Source organism: Lissotriton vulgaris, chromosome 9 (genome assembly GCF_964263255.1).
Source record: "Lissotriton vulgaris chromosome 9, aLisVul1.2, whole genome shotgun sequence".
Classification (NCBI taxonomy): domain Eukaryota; kingdom Metazoa; phylum Chordata; class Amphibia; order Caudata; family Salamandridae; genus Lissotriton; species Lissotriton vulgaris.
Window position 1 is genome coordinate 251,573,431 of NC_141697.1, and position 26,962 is coordinate 251,600,392.

General features: G+C 47.8%; 1 protein-coding gene across 2 annotated transcripts in view; it reads left to right on the forward strand.

The window, feature by feature from the left end:
• LIN52 (lin-52 DREAM MuvB core complex component) overlaps positions 1–26,962 on the forward strand; it is a 426,175-nt gene that overhangs the window by 28,563 nt on the left and 370,650 nt on the right. For both annotated transcript variants that reach the window (XM_086937477.1, XM_086937478.1), the window contains exon 2: positions 16,876–16,950. In XM_086937477.1, coding sequence (XP_086793603.1) covers positions 16,876–16,950 — 75 coding nt within the window. The remainder of the gene's footprint in view (positions 1–16,875; positions 16,951–26,962) is intronic.

Consider the following 26,962-nt stretch of genomic DNA (forward strand, 5'->3'; position numbering starts at 1 on the left):
AAGGATGAGTTCTTCGAGGTGTCTCTCAACTCCAGGATACAACTGCCTTCCTGCTCTGGAGCTGCCCCAGTTATAGGTCTGGCCCCCTTTGATGTCCGGACCCTCGCTCTTGGAGGTCAGAAGGTCCGGGATGAGGGAGTCCAGACACCCAGCAGGGGGGTGGAGCCAGCGCCCGGGGAGGCTGGGGGCGATCGGCACCTGGCGGGGGAGAGCCATCGACACTCCTCTCTCCCATTGACCTGCCAAGTGGTCCGTTCACCTCCTGGGTGGATGGTGGTGCCGGGATGTCGGGGCCTGGCCAGGCCCAGGGTTGGGGTCGAGCTGAGGCCACGCGGCCTCGTGGTGCAGTGTCCAAGATGGCGGCTGGGCCGGGCAATGGTGCTGGCGGGGGCCCGGGCCAGTGATACAGAGATGTCCGGGAGTAGGTGTCCCGTAGGGGACGGGTTGCGGGTTGCTTCTGTGGGTCGCCGGGGTCGTTCTTCTGGTGGCACCGGGAGAGCCGGTGTCCAGGCTCTGTCATGCGGGGAGGGAGCAAGCCCTTCACGAGGCCTGTCCAACAATAATGTTCACTATTCTAGTGAGCACTTTGTATCAGTCCAAACAACCCTTATGGTGATTGGTTGTAAGTCAACCTTATAGACCAGCTATCCTAGTAGCGTGGATACGAGCAGTCTTCGGGCTAAACTCTAGAGGGCGTGTTAAGCCAGCTGTTATACCATCACATATACCCCTTGAACACCAAGTGAAAGGACACCACACAAGTGTTATGAAAATAAACAGTGTATTTATTAGGATCACAACAGCCCTGTACTCTTTATGAGGACCGGGTACTAAGCACAAAACAAAACTCTTACGAAAATACTTGAGTTCGCACAATTTACACAAATGCCCGAGGGGCACGTAAAACCATATACTACAAAAGTGGAATGCGAAATTACTAGCAGGTAAGTACTGTACTAATAGGCTTTGGAATCGCTAGGACTTGACTACTGAACCTTCAGATTACTAATAGGAGGCCTAGGGGACTCGGGTGCAGAGTGTGCACTCTCACGCGTGATGCAGGACAAAGTCTATGGTAGCTAGATTTCACAAAGTTAGTGTTCTCGGGCGAACCCGACCTGGTAGGAGGAAAACGAAAGTGGATTCTGACCCTTGGATAGTGAGGCTATGCTGGGGCACCGAAATACCGAAGTTACCTAGCCCAGGGGCTGCAGCTGCATAGGTCTCAAAAGACGTCGGGAATCCTCGTAGACTGACCAGGAGCCTGAAGAAAGAAGTTGCTGGCAGGCGACCAGTGAAGAGAGTTCGAGTTGATCCAAGCCTGGATCGAAGATGGACGACACCTGAAAGCAGAGGGGACCAAGTTTGTGACTACTAGCCAGTAGTCAGGTGGCACCAGGAGGGCACCGGATGGTAGTCACCTCGACTAGGTGAGTGGGCGACGCTGTGCTCTGCAGATCTCACGGACCAGGAGGCGTTGTCGGTGACCAGGATGGAGGAGCGAGCTGTCCCACGATGGATGAAGCTGTCGACGTCGCTGGACCCAGGATTGGGGCAACAAGTCTTGGCTAATTCAAGCCCACGCGGTGGACTCAAAATGGCGTCTGGAGTGGACCAGGAGGGTCCGGGGTGCTCCTCTTTTGGAAGGGAGCAAGGGCCAGTCTGGAGCAACCAGACCAGCAGCAGTGATGTCGTCGGGCGTCGTTAAGAAGGCCACAAGCCAGCGGGCTAGTAGCCAAACAACGCGGTGAGCAGCAAAAAGCAGAAGGGCCCCACGCAGATCGTGGAGATGCTGGAGGGCTGATCTTCGGTGCTGGAGCTGCTCAGGGTCGGGGCTTCTCGGACCCCAAAGCACTCACCAGAGGATCCCTCGGCGGTGGTGCTGGAAAGAAGTCGTGCAGTCTTGAAGATGGCCGGTCCCTCGAGGTCTCGTCGCACCCACGGTTCTCAGCTTTGCTGTAGAGGTGGGTAGAGGTCAGAGGTGCCAGGGAAGCCGGTTGTCGTCGAGCTGGGCAGTCGGATTCCGGAGGAAGGACTTGCAGCAGACCGCAGTGTTCTTAAGATGGTGCCTGCGGATGCAGGGTGACTACTCCTTAGTCACAAGGGAGAATCTTGAAGAAGAAATCTTGAAGTCCTTTCGTAGAAAGTCGTGTCTTGATTCCAAAGATGATCTAATTTGGAAGGGTCCCCGCTCCTGCCTTTATCCTAAAGAAAGGGGTGGGTACGCGACTAGGTCCTGCCCTAGGGGTGGGACCAGGAAGGGGGGTGGTTACACCCCTCTCCCATGCCGGGCTTTCCCCAGGCCAGGGGCTGGTGTGCCCCTGGAACTGGTTCTAGCCGGCAGATGCGTAGTGAGCACCGGGGTGCCACTCAGCAGTCACCTTCCTGTAAAGCCCTGCCTACCCAGGATACACAAAACCCTGTCTGGGATGGTGCTAGCACCGCCCCTGACAGGAAACCCTTTTTCCAAGCTCTCCTCGCTGGAAGGACTCCCAGCAGCAGGAGGTCAGACTCGTGTCTGTGGTGGCAGCATCCATTTTGTGGAGCTGAGGCTTCGTTTAACTTTAACCGGGGTTCACAGTTACATACATGTCGTGTCCCTCTAGAAGGGTGGAATGCTAACCCCGTCGCCAGAATTGGCGAGGGGTTAGTATTCCAATTCGTATGACACCTTACTCGACATGTTTTGATAAAGCAATACCAAAGATAGCATTTAACCGCGAGGATTATAATGCACTTAAGAGTATATGGTATGCGTTATCATGGAACAGCTATTAGGGCTTGGTTCCGCAAGCTGCAAACGGGCTCAGCTCATGCCAGAGCACCATTTCACACGATTCCAAGCACTCTGCCTTCAGGATTGTCAAGGCCTGCCATAGGAGTGACTGATAGGAATCTGTGTGTCCATTTTTAGGGTTAGATATAGGTGTACTATATCTAAAGCAAAGGGTGATTACACCACCTTGCCCCAGCTGTCGTGCAGCCAGTTGTGTCAGATTTAGATGGCCATCCAGGGGTGGCATAATACATGCTTCAGCCCCTGGTAGGCCCTGGGTACACCTATGCCCTGAGTTACAGGGTCTGATAAGGTGGCCCAGTACCAATTGGATAGTGCACCTAAGGCACACATGTCAATTTAGTGAGAGAACAGCTAGGCTGTGGGTCTGATTGGCAGGCCCACAGCCAGAGAAAGTCGTAAACCAGTGAAACAAAAGCAAAAAATCTGGGTGATCATAGGATTGCAGACCCTACTCTCCTACAGTGGTTATTTGCTTGGTGTGGAATATAGCGCCCTGGAAAAGGTCCCATTGGGTAAGAGCCAATGATCCATAATAAACCCCGGGTTGTCAGGGCGGCCATACGTGCAATGGCTGATAGCTGTTAGATGCGAAGCCCAATAGTATTTCTTAATATCAGGCAGGCCGATTCCTCCATCATACCAGCTAAGCATCAGCTTTTTCATAGCGATACGTGGTCTCCCCCCCTTAGGAGGGCTGTCAGGAGCCCTTCGAGATCTTTAAAGTACGAGTTTGGGACTAGGTCGGCTGAAGTCTGCAGCTCGTACAGAAATCGATGCAAAGACATCATTTTAAATAATGCAGCTTTGCCCAATAGCAAGAGCGGGAGTGACTTCCAGTGTGTTATGTCGCTTTTGAGCTGCTGCAGTGGGGGGAGCAGATTGCGGATGTATCGTGTTGATGGGTCTAGGGAAATAAAGATGCCTAAGTATTTGAAACCTTCTGTGACTACTGGAATCGGACACTTTCGGGGCAGAGGGGGAGAAGTCCCCCATAGGACATACAGAAGTGATTTTTGCCAATTGACGCGAAACCCAGAATGCCTGCAAAAAATATCCAATATGTCAAAAGCTGCTATGAAGGATCTCCTAGGAGACGTGAGATAAAGGAGAATGTCATCTGGAGAAAGGGATATCCGGTCCTCCCAATCCGCCGACCAAAGCATGCTGCGGATCATTACATCTTTACGGATCCACGCTGCTAGTGGCTCAAGGGTTAAAGCGAACAGCAAGGGAGAAAGGGGGGGACAACCCTGATGGGTCCCTCGGCTCAGTATAAAGGGTTCTGACTTCCTGTTATTCACAACTATTTGAGCCATCGGCTCGCTGTACAACAGTCGTACCCAGCGGCAGAAATCTGGCCCAAATCCTAGTTTGACATGTACTGCAAAAAGATAAGGCCATTCCAGTGTATCAAAAGCCATTGTGACGTCTAGGGAGACTATTATGGCATCCTCACGTATCGTCGGTACTCTGCCCAGGACTCCATGCAGTCTGCGCAGGTTGAAAGCAGTATTTCCTTTAGGCATGAACCCTGATTGATCTGGGTGGACTAAATCACCTATCACTTTAATCAGTCTAGTGGACAGGACTTTAACTAGAATTTTGGGTTCCACATTCAGAAGCGATATGGGTCGGTAGGAGGTGCACTCCGTTTTGGGTTTCCCTTCCTTGTGGATTGTGACTATAGTAGCAATCCTCTGGTCGTATGGCAATGAGCCCTGTTTAAGGCTGTCCTCGAAAATGGATTTAAGATAGGGGGCCAATTTATCTTGTCGAAGTTTGTAAAGCTCCATTGGAATTCCGTTTGGGCCCAAAGCTTTCCCCGAGTGTAACTTTCTTATTGCTGTTGCTATTTCATCCACAGTCAGTGCACCATCCATGAATGTATGATCAGAGTCTGATAGCTTTGGGAGAGAGATGTCTTTGATAAGGTCGGTAAAGCCTGATTCAGGGTATGGTGCCACCGAGCTATATACAGTCTGGAATTGAACTGCAAAGTGGTTAACTATGTCCTGGGGATCTGTCACAGGTGACCCATCCGTACTTTTAATTTCTGGCAAAAGCCTGCTGGCCTGCTCCCTCTTGTCCAACCATGCGAGCAGTTTGTCAGCCTTGTCACACCAGTCATATATCTGTCCCAGCCTATCCTGTCTCAGTAGTTTGGCACGGTCCATGACCAACGCCCGAAATTCATCCTGGCGCAGACTGAGGGAGTGAAGGGCTTCAGGTGTGGCGTCTGAGGTAAGATCCTGTTCCAGACGGTAAAGCTCCTGTTCTATGTGGGAGATTTCTTTCGCCCTATCTTTTTTGGAGCCCGCAACCAAGGAAAGGGCCTGCCCACGGACCACTGTTTTGAAAGCTTACCATAATATTTGGGGGGACTCAACTGTGTGTTCGTTCTCCAGAAAGTATGCATCAATAGTTTTGATGAGTCCTTTTCGTATTTTGCTGTTTTTGAGGTACCAGGGGTTAATTGGGGCAACCCGTTCCACCTGTGTATGATCTTGAACAATATGAACCCTCAGAGGGGGGTGGTCGGAGATACCTCTGGCCAGGTGGCGGATTTCATGAATATCAGTGATTTGTGGAGCCGGGACATGTATGTAATCAAGGCGGGATAGGCTGTTATGCCCCCTGGAATGGAAGGTGTGCTGTATCTTATCGGGATTGTATGTCCTCCAGCTGTCTATGAGCCCCATCGCTTCTAAGAAAGTGGAAAACGCATGGGCAGCTTGGGGGGTTGTGCGAGGGGGTTGTCTATCTAGAGCGCCCGACACTATTGAATTAAAGTCGCCGCCGAGCACCAGGTGTCCGTCAGGTAACGTCAAGAGCACAGCACTTAAGTCAGTGAATGTTATGCCCTGCATCCCCGGGGGCGCGTATATGGATATGAAGGTGACGGACCTGCCCTCACAAGAGCCCGTGTTTCCAACATATCTGCCCTGGTCGTCCACGTATGTGGAGGTGAGGGAGAGTGGAAACAACTTTTTTGCATAATGCTACTCCCCTGGAGCTAGAGGTAAAGCCCGCGGTTGCTATCATCGAATATCCCCATGTGTGCATTGCTTTGCATGTGTTGCCAATGAGGTGTGTTTCCTGAAGTAAGACAACGTCCGGCGATAGTCTCTTAATATACTGCAATACAGCACTTCTCTTGATCTTGTCCCCAATCCGTTAACATTCCAACTTAAAATTTTGGCTTCCCTGTTACACTGTACTCCCATTGATAGTCAGATAGGTCCCCACTAGTGGGGGTAACGTGTATACACCGTACCGTTGAGATAATACAAAGAAACAACAAATAAAATAAACAACAGTTCCTCCCAACATCCCCCACCCCGCTTCCCTGTTCTCTGGGCTCAAAACTGCCCATGAAAAACATTCAGAGTGCCTGTCGCCCTAGTAAAGTTCAAAAGAGAGAAGAAAAATTCAGAGGGGGGGGGGGGGGGGGTTCCAAAGTCCGCCCCTTCCCAGCCCAGCTAATTTGCACCCATCAAAATCCAATAACACAAGTCCATGTAAGTTCACTCACCAAACAGCAACAAACCTGGAAGCCCCCCCGCCCATCCTCCCCATTTACCACACCCTGCAAAATTACCCAAATCCAACCTCTGGACAGGCATCCTCTAAGGCCAATTGACTGCTGTCAATGCCACCCCCACCTCGCCATAGTGAACGGAGTCTGAGCGAGAGCAAGTCGCGAAGAACGAGTGCGTGACACGAAAGGATATTACGGGACTAACCACGGGATTCGTTTAAACAGAACCAGAGCGCAGACAGCTGATAATGGAGTTAGCGGCTCCCTAAGCCCGCGGTGCACGTAAACAAGGTCAAAAACTTCACCGCACCATAGGGAGAGCCCATACACGGACCACACAAACAGTGAAAGACTGCAGTTCCAAAAGATGCACAAACATCCATAGGATAACTACGGCTACAAATAAGACAGAAGTGACAAGGCCCTGAAGAGAACCCATAACTACTGTTTGGAGTTCGAAACGCGTCGGCATGAAAGGAGATAAAAATCATCACCATTGAGAGCTTTTGATTCATAGCATTTGTGCATTGTGATATCTCCTTGTAAATGTGACTTTGTCCAATACTGTTCTTAAGATTTCATTCATTGATGGTTACTGATGCTTGAAAACCTGACTTGCCTTTTTTGAACAGTCTGAAACTGGTATAGATGTTTTGTTGTGTATAGCCAATGTATGTTTCACTTTGTGATTTTTTTCATTTGATAAATGTTGTATTTCAGTTGATGTATATATATGTTATACGTGCAGTGTTCCCTCTCTGTCATGTGAATCCATGATTTTTTTCATAAAAAGACTTGAAAACAAAGGTAAATAAATATACCTAACATATCCAACTAAAGTTGATGTGTTGCCTATAACTAAGGGCCAACGGAACAAGTGGGGTGGCAATTTTTTGTGTCAAAATACCCCCACCTCGGTCGGCCGGACTTCTCGCACTCCTGCTCTCAATCCAGTCTGCCGCTGCCTCAGGATGATCAAAAAACCACACTCTCCCATCCGCCTCAATCCGGAGACGGGCAGGAAATAGCATGGAGTACTTCATTCCCAGATCTCTGAGGACACGTTTTATTGACATGAACGATCATCTCTGCCGTTGAAAACGCTGGGTAAAGTCTTGAAAGAAGGATATGTCGGAGTTCTCATATCGCAGGGGGGCTCCGGATCTGGAGTTTTGGAGGATAACGTCCCTGTCTCGAAAATTGAAGACCCCCGCCAACATGGGCCGCGGTGGAGCGACCGGTTTGGAACAGCCGCCCGGGATCCTGTGGGCGCGCTCGACCACAAAGAACTTACTGAGGCCTTTGGGTTGCAAATGATTACGGATGAGATCTTCCACAAAAAGGTCTGGCGTCTGCCCCTCCGATTTCTCCGGAACCCCAAGGATGCGTATGTTGTTTCGACACACGCAGCCTTCGTAGTCGTCCAACTTAAGGTCAGCAGAGGTACGGAAGTCTTGAAGTTCTCCGATCGCCCCCTGGAGCTGTGAAACATCATCTACAAGGCTGGCTGTCATGAGTTCCACCTGCTTGACCTTTTCGTTTAGCTTGCCCATATCAGCCCTTATGAGGTTGACATCTACAGCCACAGTGTCCAGAGAGGTTTTCACTCCAGTAATGGCAGCCATAACGTCTTCAAGCGAAATTTCCTGCTCCTCCTCTCCCAGTCCACTGAATCTGGAGTCCCTGGGCGCTCGGGCCTGCTGCGCATCCTTAGGGACTGTATATCGGTCTAGTTTTTGTCTGCGTACCCTTGGGTCCACGGGACCCCGTAGTCTTGACGCGCTCCATCGCGACCCGTTCCAGCCCACTCCGGCCGGTATATTACAAGAGACGGCAAGCGTTGCCGGATTGGCCGCAGAAGACCTAGAAATGGACGAACACGAACGGCAGGTCCAGGAAGGGCTAGTGAACAGTATCACTCCTTGGGAAGCCCCTCCGCCATGGACCACCTGACGGTCGGTACGCCCACCCAATGTCCAGTTGTACGGCTCGCCTCACCTCCAGCACGCCTCCGCCGGCTCTAGCTCCCACCGCTGCCTCCGGCTCCGGAAATCTCTCCAGGCGCTCCGGGTCGCTACCTCTCAAGTTCTCCCGCCGGTGGGGTCACCAAAACAAGTGTGTGCACTGCGCCGGATATATGCACAGCCACATGCCAGGGCAAGACAGAAGCAAAGATCGCAGACTTCCCTGCATGTTCCAGGCACCCACTAGTGCTTCCAGGATAAGGGGGGGAGGGGGCCCCAGTATAAACCTCATACTGCCCTCTGATCTTTATTCTCAACAAGCTGGCCTCAAGACAAGTGCCCCCGCACAGGCAACTCTTCAGCCCTCACCATCACCTAAGTGCGGCGCTCTCAGTCCGGCCGCACCCGCACCGCCGTTCTTCTCACAGGCCCGGGTCCACACAGGCCGGAGCAGGGGAGGATCGGGCACCTCCTGCAGGCCGAATCACATACGGGCGGCACTCTCCCCACTAGCTCCCCGCTGCGCACAAGCGGGTAGAGACGGGACCCCTGCGGCGCGCAGGACTAATCGCCGCCACCGCCAAGGAAGGGGCTCTCATCAGGCGTCTTGCCGTGGGGGGGAGCAGTCATCAAGGGGCACAGAAGCGGAGCACAACACCTCCGGGGAGGGCAATCCAGGCCTTCGGAAATGCGGGGACAGGGAGAAACTTTAAGAACAAAGGATGCGCCGCCATCTTTTGCTTCATGGCCGGCGTGCCCCGTATCGCTGCAATCCACTTGCACCACCACCTAATCTGAGCAGCGACACGGCTCCACAATTTACACTGCCGCTGCTCCCAAACACAAGGTTAGTCACTGCCCAGTTGACTCTCGCTGCAGGATATTTAAGTATGTTCCCTGTGCCGCCACACCACCGCCAGGTCGGTTAGGGCCTGAAAGAGTTCCGTCGCCGGCTGAGGTTGCTACTGTGGGTCCAGGCTTCGGCCTTGGCGCAGGCCGAGATTTCCGGGGGCGATCCCTTCACCCCTGGGCACACCACGGTCACCGGAACCGGCGGGATGGGCTCCGCTAGCGTTCCGATCTCGAATTTTGTCGTAGGGCGTTACGGATCTAAGTTCAGGATAGACTTGGGCTGGGTCGGACAGCTGAGCTCCCTCACAGCACGGCCATCTTCAGTCCGTGCTTAGCCACGCCCCGATTTTGCTGGGTTTTGCATAACCAGTAAGGCACCGTAATCCTAGTCAAATGACGGTTGCAAGGGATTATAAAATGGAAGCTGCATACTGGCTATTTAAATAGGACATGCCCTTCTCACTAAGACTAAGGGAACTACTAGAATACTGGCTCCAGCATTGTGACCTTTGCAGCGTCAAGGTATCCGTCCAATCCAAGAAGTCAATGAATCACACTCCCTTTGAATGTGGTGGGTGTGGTAAATCTCAATCTCTCATCTATCTTTTTTTTAATCCAATTATTATTGATTTTCCTTACAGTACCACATAAGCACATTTCTATTAGTTTGAACTCTGTTACTTAGGCAGGTGTAGAAATCCCACCTTGAGTACTGAGCGTTCACGACGACATAACATAATCGACAGGAGTGATTGGTCCAAATTATAAACAATAAAACAATAGTAACTGCAGGTCACAACATTTGCAAATATATGTATAAAACATGCGATGATCTCTATTTGCCGTTCCGCTGATTAGTCCTCATGCATATATCCGCTCATTTCGAACAGGAATGTGCGGTATTTATGCTGGATATTCCCACCCCATGACGCAGGACTGTCTATCTTTTGGTCACTGCATCAAGCAGATGAAGCCGGGGAAAACAGCAGGCCTATAGCATACATTAGTCGCTAATGAACAGATTCTGCTGCCCTCAATCAGGGAGACTCTCTTTATACTCTTGCAGTTTATGGAGCAATTCATCCCAGTCCGGCGCCGCTGGGACCCAGCGTAGCCCTCTAATCTCCTCCGGCCTGAGCACAACAGATTCAGCCTTGCTCCACTTTAGCGCCACAGCACACTAGTGTTTTTTCCCAGGGGAGCGTGTTTGCCTTCCAGTGCATGGCAATAGTTCTGCAAACTATAAAGGGCGCTAAATCTATAAATCGGGTTACAGCGATCCCTGCTTTCTTTAGGCTTGATCAAGCCCAGGATTCCACCCTCCATAGTGTTATCTACATCTCTCATCTAAATACTTAGGGGCCTATTAAAGTCCGCCCGCCACCATATCGGGAAACGGGACCGACCGCCATTGGTGCAGCGCTCCCGCCATGGAAATTGGGATGCCGCCCCTACGGGTGCGTTGGCATCCTGCATATATTGCATTGTGGCTGGCGGTGCTGTAAGCAGCACCCGCCACAATGCAATATATGCATCTCATGCATTTGCATGCACAACGTGGCAGGCCCAGCGCGGTGCCTGCCACATTGTGCATGCAAATGGAGCCCCCAACTCATGGGGGCCCGCAACGGGCCCCTGAAAGTAAACTCCGTCTGGCTTTCCATGGCGGGTTCTCCGCCATGGAAAGCCCTGCACCGCTGCCCATCCTAATATGGATGGGGGTGTCTTGCAGACATCGCTACCACATTGAAGCTCTTTTCTGCCCGGTCGCCTGTACGACCGGCGGAAAACCGGCGGATGGTCTTTCCGTCTGCCGGGGTCCCCACGGCCATCGTAATTTGGCGGGCGGGGGTATTGGTAGGCAGGCGGTGGAAAATGAAGGGCGGATCGCTACCACCAGAATGGCGGTGGCGATCCGCCCGCCATCCAAATAGACCCCTTAATGTCCCTGTATCTCAATGCAAGGTTCAAGAAAAATACAGTAATGAAATACCGCTATTAGAGGAACTAAGGCAAAACTTCTCTGTGCCGTAAAAGGGCATGCATTCCAGTTCACACAGTGATTAAAAGTGTGTAGATAACATACACATTTCTCAAAAGACTGGAAAGATTGTATGCATCCAAAAATATAAAAGTTGTGAAGCATATTTACGTTAGGTTAGTTTCTGTTAAACTACTTGGTAAATGTAGCTGGTAGGCATACTCATGTAGCATAGTAATATTGCAGTAACGTGTGGTGATAAAACTTTGAAACTAGGAAGGCTTACCCAAGGGGGCGTTTATTTTTATGTATTGCTACCCCACACCTCTGGTTCCAGGAGTTCTGCTTGATTATTTTTTTTATGTTACCAGAGGTTGACATCTGTTTGATGAAGCGATGGTCGAGGTCGACTACTTTCTTCACATATTGGTCTGACAGTGCATTGGAGAAGTGTTATGAGGGGCTGATTCGGCTACAGTTGATTCTAGATGTGGAAATAAAAGAATTCTGAAGAATTATTTTGATGGCAAGTCAGGTGTCATAGCACCTTTTCTTAGCATTTGTGACGGAAGCCCTGTAGAATGTATAATCTGGTTGTTTAATGAATATTATCTCATATCCTGGGCTTCTGTTCTGCTCACATTTTTGCCCCAGTACACAATTCTAGGATTCGAAAGTGGAAAAGTCTTTGACATACCATTTGGAGATTGTAGAACTATGACAGGATCACTGGTGTTTCAGTGGCACAACAGAGTCTAGTAGTGCACATGTGGGCCATTGGTTGAGGATCGAAATTACTTGTTATACTGAGGGATAGGTTTGGCTCTGAGGGGCTTTGTCGTTGATAAGACCTGCCATCCTCGAGTGGAATAATTTCCTCCAGTGTCAGGCAAAAATCTTGGGATTAGCCATGTCAACTTAGAGGTGTCCTGGTGAATAAGGGGTCTCTTAATAGTCATTAGAGGATTGGGAACGGCAGTGTACATTGATAGTTGGAAGATAAGAAAATGTGGCACCTAGCTTGTGCCCAACAGAATGGTTGGGTCTGAAGATGTGTGGATGATGGCTGTGAGTTTCCAGACTGTGTGAACTATTTTGTGGTACAATGATTAGGAATGTAGAACCATACACAGAAGTCGCTGAGGACGATCACATAGGGGATATTAAGAATCACTGATGTGACAGAGCTACTAATGACTAACAGAAAGTTGATATGAGAAATGATCCACAGATTTATAGGCCGGAGAAAGAGGACTTTGGGGGAGGCTAAATCTCACCAGAAGGGATTCACATTCAAGACCTGAGATGGAAGGTTAGGGCTGTTAAAGAGGTACGGGAATGCACTATTGCAGGGCAGTCTTATATTCATCTAGGATTGTTTCATGAGTAATGCTTGCTGCATTAGATTTCCTTGATGTGAAATAATTTAGTTCTGTGGTATATGTCTTGTTTGTAGTAGAGGTTTTTTATGCGCATGGACATCACATTTAAGAAGAATTGAATTAGGAGGGGCTGAAAGCTGGAGTGGTGAGAGGAGGGGGAAGGTTAGAGTGACAAATGAGTGACTGGAAGTGTCTAACACATGGAGGAGTTACTTTATATATAGCTATTTTTATTCAAGAGTTTTACACATGCATCGCAATATTAAAAGATTGAGTAAGATCGTACATTTCAGCAGCATTACGAGCCCATTCATATTTGTATTTAGCTTCTAAATTGAGAACCACAACAATACATACATTTGGTAGATAATTATTTTGCCCATCTCTTTTCCCACCTTCTACTACTGCATGTCATGGATGGAAGATCAACACGAGTTACACTTTACACTTAGTCTCCTATTCCATAAAAGTCTTCAATTATTTTCTATTTTGCCAACTTTCTAAAGGCAACCCCCTACTGTTGCATATCACTCTCTCCACGTCATACAACAGTCCATTCCCTTGTTCCATTAGCACATAGTTGGTACGATCGGGAATCCCCATTTTCTAGCATTATCTCTCTTTTAGCTACAAGTAGTCCCTTTGTCCAGAATTATATGTTGCTTCTCTGTAACTTTACATCTTTAGGTATGCCATGGATAATACATTTCAGAGTGGATGGATTTTCTGTATCTAACATCTGCCTCAATTTGGTACTCTTTTTCTGATGTAGCTGCAAGTTATTATAGCTCTAACGTGTGTTTGACAAGTGCCATCTGACACCCCACACCTCAGACACGTTCCAGTTGGGCCTTGTCTCATTTTATATAGCTTAGTGTTCTATTATAGTATATCTTATGCAGTATTTTGAACTCTAAAAAAGCACAACCTGGATTTAATTGCTACTTTTCTTAAATGCATCACCGCAGGCTCACAGTCAATGTTTTCCATCTGTCCCAGGTCCTAGGGTCCCAGGTCCTTGGGAGGAGAGCCTTTAACTTATGAGTCAGTGTGCGAGGAATAGGCACTAAGAACTGCAGGGTGATGGGAGAGAGAGAGACGTCGGTGGGCATAGTGGTGTGTCAGAGGGTAAAGGGGTTGTTTGGGCAGCCTAACATACCAGCACTCAGAGGAGGTAGACAAGAGGAGAGGATAGTTTATGGAGACATGACGTTGATAGGAGTAAGAATAAGGCCATAGATGAAAAGGTAGAGAAGAGGGTGAGTCGCAGATAACCATGGAAATTAAGAGGAGGGTTTAGGGGGTGGACAGCGAAGAGGGTGCACTATGTAACTGGAGGTGGAAGCACTTGGCATGGAACACCTTTTGCTTGGAAATTGCTACTTGGAGTATTCCCGTTTTATAGGTATTCTTGGCCCATGCAACCAATTCCAGAGATTACACTATTAAACAGGTTAGCTGATTAGTTCTATGATCCCTGTGTCTTAAACTATACATGAATGTCAATTTGGAAACAGAAATGTCAGCCTTGTTGGAGATATTTACTCTTAAGATTTAAGCTAAGTGGTGTTCTTTTTCTAACCATTGTTAAGGGGCTTTTATGAGGGCGGAATGTTAGCCGACCGGGTGATCCAGTATTGTTTTTTTTCTGCACAAGCTGCCTGGTTGTGAAAGACATATTGTGGGCGTACAAAGAATATACAGGGGTTGCAGCCCACCCATTGCTCATCATTGGTTGACTCTTATTTGCCTGCTTCCTATTTGTATCCTTCCCAATCTTCTGTTTGTTTGTCCCATGAAGTATAGCCTCTTTACCGTAGCCTTGATTGGCTGGCTTCTCTGCTTTCACTGCTTGCTTGTAGGGAACAACTTTTTTGTCAAGCACTCCCTGAGAGTGCATGTGTTTTTCAGTTATACCCCCTTATGCTTCTTTCTTTCTTCACTAAGTTACTGTCTCTCGACCATGTGCTTCTCTTGCCTCAAGTGGTGCTTTTCACTTAAAAAAAATTTCCAAACCATCTGGGATCAGTGAATAAAAAGACAAAAAACACACATACTTTTTTAGACTCATACATGTGTTTGTGTTGAATGTATACTCACCCCTATAAATTGACGTGGCGAAGGCATCATTAAACATTTGTTTTAACAACCATGCTACGCCGCAGTGCTGGCTAAAAAGATTGGCAAACCCAATAGGTATAATAGGTGAGGCCTGTTGGTCTTTCCAGTGCTTGTTTAATGGTCAGTGTTCTTTTTGGATTAATCATTATCATATTTCTTTATTGTATTTTTTTTAGTCTCACATAATGCTGATGAAAGTTTTTCCACTGGGATTGGATGAAATGTGAGTGATGGGTGCATGGGAGAAGATGGGAAGGGAGACTGGATGACAGAAGGCTGTGAAAGGGCATACTGGGTTAAGGTGTGGGTAGCATGGCGAGGATAGACTAGAGTGGTGAGACTTGGGGGAAATAGGGAATGTGGGAAAGGCAACTGTGGGAGCTTTCCACACGTAATACACAAGTGAGTGAAGCCACCGAATCTAAAGACTACACCAGGGACATCAATATAATAGTTTGTTGCACTATCCGGATGTCAGCTTGTCGGAAACAGGATTGACAAGATCAAGAATGCCCTTGTTAGTGGAATTGCTGCTGTATGAATTCATATACGAGGAAGACAAATTTCACACGTTTGATGCCATTTCGGCTAAACATTTACCAGGAGGTGCAATTAAACTGTGTCTAAATAATATTTAGAAATGGGTGTGTCACTAGGGACTTTGTTGTGCCAAAAAGTCTGCTTCTATTTTCTGGTAGCCTGATGGTGTATTCTGATAAATTTGTTCTATGAGGCTTGTTTCCAACCAAGTGCTCTGACTATAAATAGCGGAGATTGGTGCTCCGCCATCAATAGTCAGAGCACTTGGTTAGTTGGCGGGCCCCTGCTGTAATTTAAGTGAGCTCCTTAGTCTTTTGCTCGGTAACTATTTTGCTATTTTGCCTATTTTTTAGCCATTTTGTCTCTAATTTCCTATCTTTCTGTTTTGTGCTCTTAATGTTTGCAGCAAACCATTCTTCTGTATTTGTTTGAACCCAACATCTCCTTCTTGTGGCTAGACTATTTTGAGGCTTGTTACAGATGCCTGAAATTTCCTTCAAGAGGGAAGCACTTAGGAACACTGTCTGGTTGAAGTAAAAAAAAGCCAATGTTTACATAGTGGTAGGCCTTATTTCCCATATGGCAAAATATGGGTGAGTTATAAATGTACGGCACAACAGTGTAATAATTTGGAAAACTATGCCCTGGTGGTCAGAGAATTTTAGTGACCTATATTGCATATTAGAGACTGTATTTTCTTTGATTTAAGACTAAATTAAGGATGTGCCAAATGTGATGTGAACAGGCAGTAAACTATTCACTGAAATCGTATTATGCACATATAATCAGCAGACTTCCTTTCAAGCCCCCCCAGGGATATGCACATGGAAGATTAAAAGTTACAATTAGTAAGACCTGCTGAGCTCTCAAAGTATCCTAGAATGTGGTATATTTTCTGTGTCCTGGCACAGTCAGTTCTAGTGTTTGTCTGGCAGCATGAAGTGTATCTGCTGGAACCATGGGGTGTTTCTTGTAGGAACAGACAGCAGGGTGTTTCTTGTTGGTCCTTGTCCTTGCATGTATTTACTTTGGTATGATGGATAGTGTCTCTATTAAGACATGAGACTGGATGTATCTGATGATACCTTGGTCATGGTAAGATTGCTGAAACCTGGCACGTGTGTCTCTTTGAATCTGGCATGTAATGTGTGTGTGAGTGATTGAGTCAGAAATTATGTGTCTCTTGAACGACTTGGCATGGGAGGGCTTTAACAGGATCCACCAAAGGGTCTCTATGGTAAGTCCTGGAATAAGGTGTGTCTAAATGTGGGCCTTGCATAAAATGTGCTTTCTAAGGTCTGCGCCTGTTCTCACTTGCAGCGTCTGTCATAGGGCGTGTCTGCTTGATCCCGATATGAAGTGTGTCTATTAGGACCCACCACAGATATCGCTGGGAGTACTTGGCACAGTGTTCGTCTAGTAGGTCCTGTGAGGGGTGTTGTTCTCTGGTGCTGAAGCAGGCTGACTCGACTTAAACTTTTAATTACCCCACAAATTCAGCAGTGTCTAATCTGCACGTTCAACATCAGGGATCCACGAAGCAGAACAAACTCGCAGATGTGGGTGGAGTGGCACAAAATTCAAACGTGAAATGTCCTGATATTCCGCCATCGGTTTGCTGCATTCATGTATGCTGCCTAGTGTATCAAATGAACAGGTGTTTTCTGTACGGATTTTGATCTGCTCTGTTGTTTTAGGGGCAGATCTGGAGGCTTCTTTGCTGAGCTTTGAGAAGCTGGACAGGGCTTCACCGGACCTCTGGCCAGAGCAACGTAAGTGTATTTATTATCAGGCCATGTAATAGGCGGAGCTTACCACATCCCGGTCTTTCTTAATCCACACCGTTCGAGAAAAGTTATCATTGTGCAAGAGTGGGTCTTGGCTGTCCTGGAGGGAGAAGTGGGTGGCACAGGTAGGTGAGCTTGTGACTCGGCACTGTAAGTTTGTATTCAATCAGGTTTGTCGCATTGTCTCCCTTAGTGTTTACGGTATGCAATCACTGTATGTTTTAAGGAAGAACATACCAGTAGGGTTTAAAAATGGAATGCCGTTTTCCAGGCATGAAGGAAGGGTGATGCAGGAATTTCTTAAAAGACTCTTATGTCAGCTTTCATTGTGATTTTCAGTCACTTAAAATGTTTGTGCTTTTCTTTTCACTGCCCTCTTCCCTCTTTATATATTTCCCATTCCCCTATTCGATCTGCTTTTTACTTAATTTTCCATCACAAAACATGGGGGATACTGCCTCCCATGTTGCTGTCTGATCCCCATCTACTTTTTCTCTTCTCTCCTTTTTCGACTCCACATGTGCTCTACTTCTTTTCTTTTCTCCTCTTTCACCTCTTTTCCTCCTTTCATTTCATCTTTCTGTCTCACTCACTGCTATTTTCCTCTTTCCTGTGTTTCTGTTTTACCTGTTCACACTGTTGCTCTTTCTAAGGATTTATTTCCCTTCTCTTTTCCACCCCTGCTTGCCCAACTGTTTTTCTCTCTTTGCCATTTCCTCTCTATCTTCCTCCTCGCTTAAATCGTCTTTCTCTAAACCTGTCTCCTTGGGTCCCTCCATCTCCCTACGTTTCCTTCTTTCACAAGTGTCTCTCCTTTGTTTTTTTCAAAGTTTTTTTACGTACTCTCCCTTCAGCACCACCGGTCTCCTCCAGTCTTACATTTCTTGTTTTCCTTTTCTGCTTAGCCTCTTTCATATCTAAGTCTCCGGGTACAGACCCAGGGTAATCCTTGTAGCGAGGAGAAAAAATAGGAAGCTTTAATTTAATGCTTTTTGTCAGTTTAGAAGGCTCATATTTTGAAAAATATCACAGTGCTGCTTTAATTTCTCACTGCTCAGCCCGAGAATATCAGAGGTGGGATTGCAGGCGAAGTGTGCCTTTTGATTTTGTGAAGTAGCTTTAATCTGTGATTATGAGAATCCTGCAATTATTAAACACATTTCAGGTAGTGCAGCACAGAATGGTCGTAGAACTCTCCATCAGAATCTCTATGATCCTACTTAGGTCTCCTGTGTCTTACTTTATCAACCTTCTCCATCAAATTGTTCTCCCAGGTATACCCTGTATAACGGCTTTAGCGCTGGTGGCGCCGGTGGGACAATCGCTTTTGGTGCCCCCATGTCCCATGACCACCTCCTTGGATTCTCTACCTACCACCTGCAAAAGTGACCCTCATCTCTCCTATCATAAGACTTTGCTAAACACAGCGCCCCTATGAGGTCACAGCGCCCTATCCTCAGGTCAGCGCCCAGTGCGGCTGCACCAGCCGCACTGCCCTAAAGCCGCACTGATTCTGGCTGCGTGGGTTTGACCCGCCTTGGCCATGTGGGGCGCCATCGCTCAGTGAGACACATGGCGTCACTTTGACAGACTCATGCAGATTTTAATGTCGGGGTTTGGCTCCTTCATATTTCTAAAGTATAAACTAGTGAAAAGCATATTAGCGTACAATAGCTATAGGAAGAACTGGAGAGATTAGGCAGGGCCAGAGGCCCCTCTAAGGGACTATTTTTGCTAGTTATAAAGAGTGCATAACAGTACCAAGTACATTATGGAATAATGGATTTTCTTAATTGACGTACACAAGACTGCTTTTCTTTTAGCATTCTCCAGGGGACGGATAGATTCCTTAGACACAGCTGGAGGAATGTTATCAGACAAGATAAAGAAGAAAGCTTGATTGGTTAAAATACTCCTATGCTTAGCTTGTAGACAGCCACTAGTGAGTGAATGTATGGAGCACTCTTATTAACTTGCTTTGAGTTGTCACTACTGTTGAGCGATGTTTTTATTGTGTGAGGTTAGCTTTGGTAGCAAAATCTAACCCAGCGAGTGGGTGTCCTGCATAATCGCTGCCCAGGATTTGTAGTGTCTGTTGCTCACACACACGCACACTAACTCACACTCTCACTCACACATAGATTTCAATATAGTGGAAAGTACTGGATTGGGTGGAAGAACAATTACTTTATCAGAAGTGGAGTATCCAATTGGGTAGCCTAACAGGTTCAGTCATTGTTAGTCATTAGAAGACAGAGGGGACCTCTTTGACATTCAAAGGTGGGCACATGGCACCTAGCTTGTTGTAAATATCGGTTTCTAGGAAGTTTCACTGGTGACATAGCTAATTGTGGTTCCTCTAAGTCACCATTTATTTGAAGGTGATGTCAATTATGTGAATTGGTTTTCATGGAACCGTATTATCAGGGCAGGCTGTTGTGCACTACTTCCTCGCTCATCCTCACTCCATAAACGGTGAAGATCTCTTTGTGAGCACTAAGAAATCTAATCACGTTCCTGCCTTCCCTTCTCCACCGACCATCCAGATGATTTCAAGTGCACTGGCACCCGATTTACTTTTTAATACACAAGGCTATGTATAGATAGAAAAGAATTGTTGCAAAATCCATCCTGCATGTATTACATTGGCTAGAGAAACTCTTTGTTTGATGTACTCTAGTAGCAATGTCTTCTGCACAGATTATTGCAGATGTTTCTGGAGCACATGAAGGTAATGTGCTGCTTTTGGTGTGCTCTGTCAACAATACCAGCTCATGATATTTAGAATAGAGCTAGAAACGCTATGCTTAAGGAAAAGTAACCTCTAGGAAACAACTTTATGGAAAAATGGCTACAGACTTCCAGTGTCCCAAAGTATTTTTGCAGCCACTTTCTTCGTTAGCCCTTTGAGCAAGTGTCTTTTTAATGTGATATGAGAATCTTCACTTTTTTATTTTGAAGATAGAAAATGTCTTATTGGAGCATATTAAGGGATCCAGAAATCTGGACGGAATTTTTTCCAATTCACCACATAAGGCGCACCACTACTTACTAAATAATCTAAGCCGTTTTAAGTGGGGCGCTTACCTAATTCCCAGTTTGTTCTGACTTTGGCACTCTCAAAAGTGGGCATCTTTTCTATCAACAGAAGAGTTACTATAGAATAGTAGTGACCGGAGGTTGGCAGTGGCCACTGTACACAAAAAATACTTTTATTTATATCCACAGGTAACAATGCGTACATCATTATTAATATTTGTGTTTACAATGTAAATTGAGAAAACATAACTTTGGTCGTCACTTCAGGTATAAACCATACAGATCAGTTTTTAGGTCTCGCGACCTATCGATGTGCGCAAGCGCATCGAGCGTAGCGAGAATTCATGTGGCAAAAACATCTTCAAACCAAAGGGCTTTCAGCCCCGCGGTTTTCATGAAGTTCACGTGAACATGCACGCGCATCGCATGCAAGCCCAGCCTCTCCCGCCCCTTCCGGCATCAGGCTTCTCCTCCCCTAGCAGCACTCCTCCCACACCAGCAACTCCCCCCTCCCACACCAGCACCTCCCCTTTCTCTCCACGCAATCACAGCCTCCCCCTCCCACACCAGCACCTCCCCCCTCCCACACCAGCACCTCCCCTCTCTTTCCACGCAATCACAGCCTCCCCCTCCCACACCAGCACCTCCCCCCTCCCACACCAGCACCTCCCCTCTCTCTCCACGCAATCACAGCCTCCCCCTCCCACACCAGCACCTCCCCTCTCTCTCCACGCAATCACAGCCATGCCGCACTGCCGAGCCTGGGCTTTTTTTCCAACTCTTCCCTTCCACTCTCTCACTCTCCCGCCCCAACCCGACTTGTTCTTGTTCTGAACTGCAGATGTACGAAGCGCCGAGCCAACTGCACAGAAAGAGCCAGTCTCTTTGAATAACAGTCAAAAAGAGCCACAAATGAAAAACAGATCCCTTGAGTCATCTGATCACCTGCAGACGAATGACCGCTTTAGTTTCAATGACCTCGTTTTTTTTTGGGTTCTTGTTTGTGCGTTAATATTTGAAACAAAACAATGAAGCAATGGGAAATGGGGGAGAATTCATGTGCTCCATCGGATAGTCAAACCACCGCTTTTTTTCGTGGCGTTTTCTTCGAGTGCACGTACAGGCACGCGCATTACACTTTCATGGCCATCTGTTCCTGTTCCTAATGGCCCTCCCCCCTCCCCCAGCACAGAGCGCGCATCGCGGCCGCACAGCACATAAAAGGGCTTCTCCCAGCGTGTGCTGTGCGGCTTCTCCTCCCCTAATTATGTGGCCGGCCGTACTTGTGTTTCCTGGCCGCTTCCCGGCCGATCAACTTGTATCAGTTTGCTTATATTACCATGGTTTAAGGCACACATAATTTCCTGTATCATGCCTTGCACTCCCTACCTTCTCGGGACATTCTTTGCACTTGTAATCATAGCAAACAAGGCAACTTTCGGATCAGCTACGGTCAGACAGCTATCTTCTTCGCTGTCCTTGTTTTCGACGTTTTATGTTCTCTTCCTAAGCCTTACATCAGTGACGGCCCTTCGCTAGCCTTGCACACCAAAGCCTGTGATGTCACTTATATCACAGTTGCTTGAACTACATTACCTACCCATGCCACCTCATTTTGGCACACATTTTATATTCTCTTGCTGGACATCTCATGCCGTATCGTTATTTTTACTCCTCAATTTCCACACCTGGCATTAGTTTCTTTTCATGCCTTGCACCATTTTGTCATGCTTTACTCTACTCATGCCTTGCAAGACCTGAACCTATTATCTTCCCTACCCAATCTTTCCACCTGATATCTTCACATGCCATATACCTGTATTCTCCTCCTATGCATATGCACCCGTTATCGTCTCTCACATCAGGAAGGTTTTGTTTCCCATGCCTGCTCCTTGCATCAATCTCATGCTCTGCACCAGAAATGTCACATCAAAGGCTCTGTGCCACTTTCACCCACACAGCAAAACTTACAGACACACAACGCCACTCACACCCACGCAAGCCCACTATCATCCACGCAACACCACACTCACCCACGCAACGCCACTCACCCAAGCAACACCACTCACACACGCAACGCCACTCATCCACGCAACCCCACTCATACTCATCCACGCAACGCCACTCATCCACGCAACGCCACTCATCCACGCAACGCCACTCACCCAAGCAACACCACTCACACACGCAACGCCACTCACACACGCAACGCCACTCACACACGCAACGCCACTCACACACGCAACGCCACTCACACACGCAACGCCACTCACACACGCAACGCCACTCACCCACGCAACGCCACTCACACACACTATGCCACTCACACACACTACGCCACTCACACACGCAATGCCACTCACACACGCAACGCCACTCACACACGCAACGCCACTCACACACGCAACGCCACTCACACAACGCCACTCACACACGCAACGCCACTCAGCCACGCAACGCCACTCAGCCACGCAACGCCACTCACACACGCAACGCCACTCACACACGCAACACCACTCACACACGCAACACCACTCACACACGCAACGCCACTCACACACGCAACGCCACTCACACGCGCAACGCCACTCACACACGCAACGCCACTCACACGCGCAACGCCACTGACACGCGCAAAGCCACTGACACGCACTGGCGTTGCCAATAGGTCTCGCAGTAGGAAAGTTGGAGATATTACAATTGCAAATAACAATGCCTTTTATTATTGTTTTCATTTTCAAAACATAAAGGGCTTTGTCATTTACAAAACCAATAGCTCCAACTTTCCTACTGCGAGACCTATTGGCAACGCCAGTGCTTGTTGACAGAGCAATCAGATGAATAAGCCACAAGGAAGAGGTATCATTGTCCAGGACTCTGATCGTTTATATTGCTTATTCGTTCATCTACGTTGGCAATGTTAGATCACATGCATTTCTCTGAGTCCTCAGACTCTGTTTATGGGACAGACTTTCAATTCTAGATCGTTGTAGGGCAAGAGGACTGCCCATTGGGCCCCACTCTGTATTGCTGTCCTGTCTCCTGAAAGGGACCCCACATTAACTTCGTATTTGTGGTGTGTATCTCGTAATAATGTTGTGAGCTTTTAATTGGCATAGATGGAGCACACTTTCGACCACCAAATGTTAGGGCTTGTTTCCAAAATTGTTCCAGTCTTAAGCGAGCTGTCCTCAGCAGGTAGGTTGCAGGTTTACTTGCAGGGGTTGTTAGTTGGTATACAGAGTTTTCACCTGGGACTCCATCAGAAGGTCCATCAGAAGCTTCACTCCGGTAGCTGCTTCCATCTGAGCCGCTTCTTCACAACAGTGGCGTACTAGGGGCAAGACCACCACATGTGGATCATGGGACATCCTCTCCAGCAGAGGTCAGAACCGCGGGTTATTACTTTCAGTCTAGTGGGAGTGAGGTACCATCTGGTTAGGAGCTTGTATGTGTTTTCTTTGTGTTGTACACAAATTAAAGATTTTGGTACCCTGTTCCACATCTTTCCCCAAGTGTCACCTGAGATCTGTTCACCCTTTTGTTTTGGTTTAATTAAAAAAACAAGTGTTTGATCTGTGTCTTATCGCTATTGATTTTGGCTTGGACATCTCTATTCCTCATCCAATGCAACAGTTAGGTTAGTCTATGTGGTTGAAGATGGAAAGGATCTATGTAAGTGGCTCTTTCAGCTAGTGACCCGTCAGAGTAAAAGTTCCCTAAGTGTGGCAGGTTCCCTTCATATCAGTGTGAGAAGCCCTTGGTCTGATAGGCAGGTAGAAAATTGGAATTGTGGATGATCAGAGTCATAGGTGATGGAAAAGACAATACTGGGGAGTCCCACACCCCCATCAGTCAATTTCTTGAATAGCGTGATTTTAGATGCTCTAGGAGATTTGTTGCCGCAAACGCAATTGAGAAGTTTATTTTGAACCTGTTTAAGCATTAGTGGTGTATATTGAAGTGGAAGTACTTTGAGAACATAAACAAATCCGGGGAGGAAGTTTATCTTGTTGCCGGCGACTCACCCTAGTCAAGATATCTTCAACTTCCCCCAACGGCCCTTGTCACCCTTCGCTTGTTCTGGGGGGAAGCAATCTACTAGCCAATTTACCACCTTTGAGCCAGCTGTGCAAGCGGACGTGCTGGCCATCTTGGAGTCACTAAAGTCGGGTTCACCCTCTGACCCTTGCCCCGCCAGGGTTTTGGGGGGAGCTGCGAGCTTGGTATATCAGGAGGCCACTCAGGTGGTCAATTTGTCTCTGTCCTCTGCCTCTGTGCCACCTTGCTGGAAACAGGCGAAATTGCTTCCCCTCCTTAAGAAGCCTGGCCTGGACCCTCTAGCCACGTCCAGCTATCGTCCGATATCGCTGCTCCCGGCACTGGCGAAGATCTGTGAAAAGGTTGTCTATAGGCAGCTGAATAATTTTATTGAGTCCTCTCAGGCCCTGCACCCGGCTCAATCGGGTTTCAGGGCGGCTTTCAGCACCGAGACGGCTCTGGTGGAAGTTTCGGAGGCCATCAGGGAGTGTCTGGACGGAGGCGGCAGAGCGGTCCTGGTTTTGCTGGACTTATCTGCCGCCTTCGATACGGTTCCCCGCGCTCTGCTGCTGAATCGGTTGGCAGAGGTGGGACTGTCAGGCGCGGTTCTGGCTTGGCTGTCCTCGTTTCTGTCGGAACGGACGCAGCAAGTTTGGATGCCTCCTTACGCCTCGTCTCCCAAGAAGCTCAGCACAGGGGTCCCCCAGGGGTCGACGTTAAGCCCCCTGTTGTTTAACGTTTATATGACCCCGCTGATCTATCTGGCTGAGCAGTGGGGAGCCAAAATAATGGCGTACGCCGACGACACTCAGCTGTTGTTTACCTGGCCTAAGAATTGCCTAGATGCTAGTGTCATCTGCTCCTGTCTATCCAATGTCTTTCGGTGGCTCCTGTCAGCCCAACTCAAATGCAACGAGGACAAGACAGAGCTGTTGTTTTATGGCAACTTTCCGGCCAATTTTAAGGATCTCATTTGGCCGCCTGATTTTGCTTGTCCCAGCTCTCTTGGAGGCCCGGCCAAAAACTTGGGGGTCTGGTTCGGACAGGATCTTAAGTTTGAAGTACATCTAAAAAAACTTACGGCGACCTGTTTTGCGACCCTCAAGTCACTAAAAAGGTTCCTTCCACTGCTCCATAGGGAAGCAAAAGAGACGGTTCTGCGTGCTCTGATTCTATCAAGGCTGGATTATTCCAATGCCCTCTTTAGCGGTCTTCCTAAATATCTCATCAACCGAATGCAGATTATTCAGAATGCGGCGGTCCGCCTTTTATTCCATCTCCCGAGAAGAACTAGCGTTTCTGCTCACCTCCGAAAGCTCCATTGGCTTCCAGTGGCCCATCGTATTGTGTTCAAATCTCTGGTCCTGGCCTTCCGTGCCCTGCATCAACACGGACCACAATATTTGCACAAGAGGTTCACGTTTTATTCCCCTCGCCGTGCACTCCGATCAGCTAATCTCCTTCTGATGTTTACGCCTAAAATCAGATATGTGAGATTGGGTGGTCAATCTATTTCTGTCCAAGCAGCTCGATCCTGGAATGCCCTGCCGCTCTCTTTGCGTGCGTCAGCCACACTGGCAGAATTTAAGAAGGGGTTAAAAACTCACCTTTTTAATCTCAGTATCTAGCTGCTTCCCTTCTTCCTTGGTTCGGCTCTGTTCTAGTTCACATATCGCGCCAGGATACTCTGTAGTAGCAGAGCGCGTAATAAAATCTTTTATACATACATACATACATACATCTGTAAGGAGATTAGGGCCCACACCTGTCGTGACTAAGACCTTTGTTAGGAACTCCCAGTCCACTCTAACGAAGGTCTTCTCCACGTCAAATGACAGAAGAACCATTTGTTTGTTGTCTTTTTCTGCAATGTCAGTTAGGTTGTATGCATGTCTGGTATTGTCTGTTTGTCTGTGCTTGATGAAGCCTGATTGTTCTGAGAAGGTTATGAAGGGACAGGCGTTGTGAATACGTTCAACCAGGATGTCGACATTCAGTAGTGCAATCTGCCGGTATGAGCCGCAGGAAGCAGAATTTTTTCCAGTTTTAATATCAGGGTGATGGTGGACTTGATCATCCTGAGTATGAGCTCTCCAGGTTTGGAGGAAACAATTGTAAAGTGTTGCAAGGGGGTGCTAATATGGTAGCATATACTTTGTAGAAGGTTGCTGATAACCCTTCAGGGCACGTTGAACTATTGTATTTGAGCTTGATCACGGCTTTGACTTCGTCGGTCATTATGGGGCCATCGATCAGTATGAAGTCCAGGCCCCTGGCATTGGGGAATACCAAGGACTCCCAAGTAGCAATCTTGGGCCGCCTTATTGACCGATTGGGCAGAGAAGAGCGTTAAGTAATAGAGGTAAAATGCTTGTGATAGTGGTGTCAAAGTGTGGTGTCAAAGTGGTGTGGAAACTGCCTCATCTATGATTGCTGAGATAGTATTCCTGGTTTGATGTTTGAGCAACTTGTAGGCAATAGTCTGTCTGCCTTGTTGCCTTTCCCATAATATTTCTGGTTTATCCACAGCATTTTCTTTGCTCTTTTCTTCATTTGGAGTTGCTCTAGCTCTTGGGTAACTGGTTTGTTTGTGACAGAGTCGTACGTCTTGTATCCGGTTCTCCAGGTCTGACTTTTTCTCAGCATATATTTGATTAAAGCAAGCTGTGTGTGAGATAAGGTCACCCCGAATAACTGCTTTCCCCCATCGAAGATCCCACTCCAGTCCCCATTGCCATTTACTTTAAAATAGTGTTCTAGGGTCTTGCGGGTAGAGACGTGCAGGGTTAGGTCCTAGAATGCGATTTCATTGATTGCCCACCAGTGCTATGCTGGTCAAGTCGGGAGAGCCAGGTCCAGTAATTGCTGAGTTGTTGGATAAGACCATGAGGATATAATCAGTCCTCCGACGGACAGT